Raw genomic sequence first — 3,173 nt, 5'->3', positions numbered from 1 at the left:
ATAGGATCGTTCCTCTCCCATGGATGAAGGAACCCTATAGCCATTACTAAATATGATAAGAATTGTAAGTATACAATCATAATTACAAAAATATACTTCCTTTCCCAATTTTATTTTCATTACCTTCCTTTTTACTTGCAAATACAAAAAGAGCCTAAAGAAGATGACACAAAAAGCACACAGCGCAAAACAAGAGTCAGAGAAGAAAAAAACAGGGTAAAACTAGGAAGAAGACGATGCTTTATCAATACCAATGGCAAAATTTCTATCCACCGCATAATCGAGGAAACTATAAAGCGGTGTCACGCCCTCTCCATACTTGGCAAGCCCATCAAGCTCCCGTTTAGCCCTGCTTCGAAGTTCTTCGGCCAGTTCTAAAGCCCTCTCCGTCCCAAACACACCGGCGTAGCTCTTCCCCCGCTTCTTCCATTCTTGACCCTCTTCCCTGTTCGTCTTCTCTTCCAACACGTCGTCCACCACTTGATAAAGAACTCCGACAGCACGACCGTACCTCCTCAGCCTCTCGATCTCATCTTCTGCGGCCCCGCCCAATAACGCTCCGCACACAGCGGAGCACTCAGCCATCTCCCCGAACTTCTTCTCATGAACGAATTCGACGGCGGCGTCTTCACCTTTCAGATCTAAAAACTGACCCGCTGCCATTCCGGTGGATCCAACGGCACGGGCTATCTCGGCCACCACCCGGATGAGACGGGTCTCTGGGACAAGGTCCAACGGGGTGTGAGAAACGATGTGGCGAAAGCCCAGCGGGAATAGAGCGTCGCCTGCGAGGATGGCCATGTCAACGCCGTAAACTGCGTGGTTGCTTAGCCTGCCTCGGCGGACTAGATCATCGTCCATGCACGGCAAGTCGTCGTGGATCAGGGAAGCAGCGTGAACCTGCAAGATTAGTTTTTGGTTAGAAATCAACTCAATGCCATGGGAAATTGGGCAAAGATCAATTATCAATTTCCAATTGCGAGAATTTACGATTCGGCCGAATTGTACGAAAACAAAAGAGGGGAAGGGGTAGGCCTCATCGCCTCTAGACATGACCCACGTAATCCATTCTTCCGAATAGCCCTTAAGCAATTCCAAAAGTCCAAATTGGATAATGGAACTGCCGGAAAACAGGGGAACTGGTTCAAAGTTGCATCCCTAAGCTTCGTTGAATGGTTTTAAAATTTCTGAACTTAGTGACAACCCGTCAAAAAGAAGAAATTAGGTTTGGTGATTTGGTGGAAAAAAGAGCAACGCATGGGTATCATCAAAGGAAGTTTCCCTCATTGGGGAATTTGTTGAAACAGAACGAATACGAATTGATTAGCGTGAACCACAAATTCGCGGTCCTAAGAGATTCAGATTCAGTTGGTAAAACCCAATCTATAGTTTAAAAAAAAAAAAAAAAAACTGCAGGATAGGGGTTTGAATTCGATTAAGAGCGATACCATCTCAAGGGCGCAGGCAGTGGGGAAGGCTGCACGACGATCGCCTCCAAAGAGTTCGCAGACAGCGACGCACATGACGGGAGGAGCGCGTTTAGCACCTTCGGTGAGGACCGAGTAGCGCATAGCCTCGTAGATCTGTTCCGGGTATCGAGTAGGGATCGCTTCGTCGAGCTTCTGATTTATCTCCGCGATTAAGCTTGTCCAGTAGGTACGAAGATCAAATTTTGGCGAAGACATCGCGAGCGAGGAAGAGCAGCGAAAGGGTTGTGCGCTTGGGCTTCTCTTAGGGAAAGATAGATTAGGCGATGAGGAGATGAAAGTAGATAAGGCCATCATCATCCTTCTCACCTCTGTCCCCCTTTCTTTCTTTTTTTCTAATTCTCTGAACCGAGAGCTTGAAGTCAACTAGAATTGGCTTAAAACCTAAAACCCCTCGTTTTCTTTGGATGAATTTGGTGGGTCTCTACTTATTCGACGAAATGTTTAGCAGAAACTTTGAGTGCAAGCAAGTGTGAACTCACTAAAGCGTGAAGTGCGTGAGCCGACTGCTGCTGCTGCTGGTGTCAGGCCTATCTATCTTGCCTGCAGCTTAGAGCAAAGATAAGACAAAATCTCGTGTAAATTTAGAGATAAATCGATCCACCACTTGGACGATGCCACCTATCAGATCGCTTGTGTAGTTGTGTGTGTGCCTTTCATCATTTAATTAAAAAAAAAGAAAGCAAAGGACACTTACGTCAGCAAAATAAAGCTCTAGTAGGAATGGTCATAATAATTAATAAATGGTTTTACACTTTTACCATAATAAATTCATTAATGGGTAGTTCCAACTTGCAACTTGTAAGTTCATACTCGTTATCTTTATAGCAGAAATGGTGGGTTCGATCGACCAATTGTTCTATTGCCATGAAGTGTGATGAGACAATTTTAGATATGATATTTAGGAATGATCCAAAGGGCCATGTGTTGATGTCATGTTTTTGAAGAAAAAAAATTTGGACATTTGGTATCAAGTTATTTATACCACAGTGCCACAGTGCCCGGTTGCGACCAAGTACATGGGGTTGGGACAATGATCACCGTATCCTGCACAGGCTGCCCCTTAGTTAGTAAATTCGCGTATCATACATATATTATATGTGTTTTCATATTTTTAAACGCGTAATATTTTCATTTTCGTATTTTCCTGTATTTTTATAAAAAAACATATTTTTTAATCGATCAAGTATTATATTTGTATAATATGCATATTATATGTTTTTTTTTTAAAAAAAAATTTACCCAAAAGATTAGAATTTAGGGAAACGATTTCACTTTCCCTTTCGTCCCTTTCGATTTGCGTTGTACATCCAACTGTAGCAGGCAACAGTAGCCGCCCTCCATCTCCAATCATTCTCTTCATCTCAGTTCAACAAAGCGGCACTTAAGTCTTGTACTCTCCTCTTGTTTTTCTGGTCTTTGAACTTTGATGGTGGTAGTGAAGCAAATGAATCTGGTGTGATATTGGCAAGAACAACTCAATCTCTATTCTATTTTATTCTTGTTTTTCTGTTTCTTGTAGCTAATGTGTACAGTGGAGATCCATATCTGGAACTCTCCCTCTTGTCTTGTGCTGGTTAATTAGTGGGAACTCATCCCCCTTCACAAGAACACATCTGGTTAAAAATATATGGTTATCTCATTGTAGATAGAAAGAAATATAATGTTGGAAGAATGATTTAATGA

General features: G+C 42.6%; 1 protein-coding gene across 1 annotated transcript; it reads right to left on the bottom strand.

Annotated features, from left to right (window-relative positions):
- Window positions 1–222: 222 nt before the first annotated feature.
- On the bottom strand, window positions 223–1,863 carry LOC122658306 (heterodimeric geranylgeranyl pyrophosphate synthase small subunit, chloroplastic). Its single transcript, XM_043853227.1, has 2 exons — window positions 1,449–1,863; window positions 223–900 (listed from the first exon to the last, which is right to left on the bottom strand). Exons 1-2 carry the CDS (start codon window positions 1,785–1,787, stop codon window positions 223–225), a joined length of 1,017 nt encoding a protein of 338 aa, XP_043709162.1. The 5' UTR covers window positions 1,788–1,863.
- Between the last annotated feature and the right edge of the window lie 1,310 nt (window positions 1,864–3,173).

This window comes from Telopea speciosissima, chromosome 4 (genome assembly GCF_018873765.1).
Source record: "Telopea speciosissima isolate NSW1024214 ecotype Mountain lineage chromosome 4, Tspe_v1, whole genome shotgun sequence".
Taxonomy (NCBI): domain Eukaryota; kingdom Viridiplantae; phylum Streptophyta; class Magnoliopsida; order Proteales; family Proteaceae; genus Telopea; species Telopea speciosissima.
The sequence above is the reverse complement of the archived record's forward strand: the minus strand, read 5'-3'. Positions and strand labels throughout refer to the sequence as shown.

Excerpts from the sequence above, each read along its gene's own strand:
- LOC122658306 (XM_043853227.1), bottom strand. The coding sequence starts at position 1,787 with ATGATGATGGCCTTATCTACTTTCATCTCCTCATCGCCTAATCTATCT. Across the intron at positions 901-1,448 it reads CTGCCTGCGCCCTTGAGATG|GTTCACGCTGCTTCCCTGAT; the intron begins GTATCGCTCTTA and ends CTAATCTTGCAG.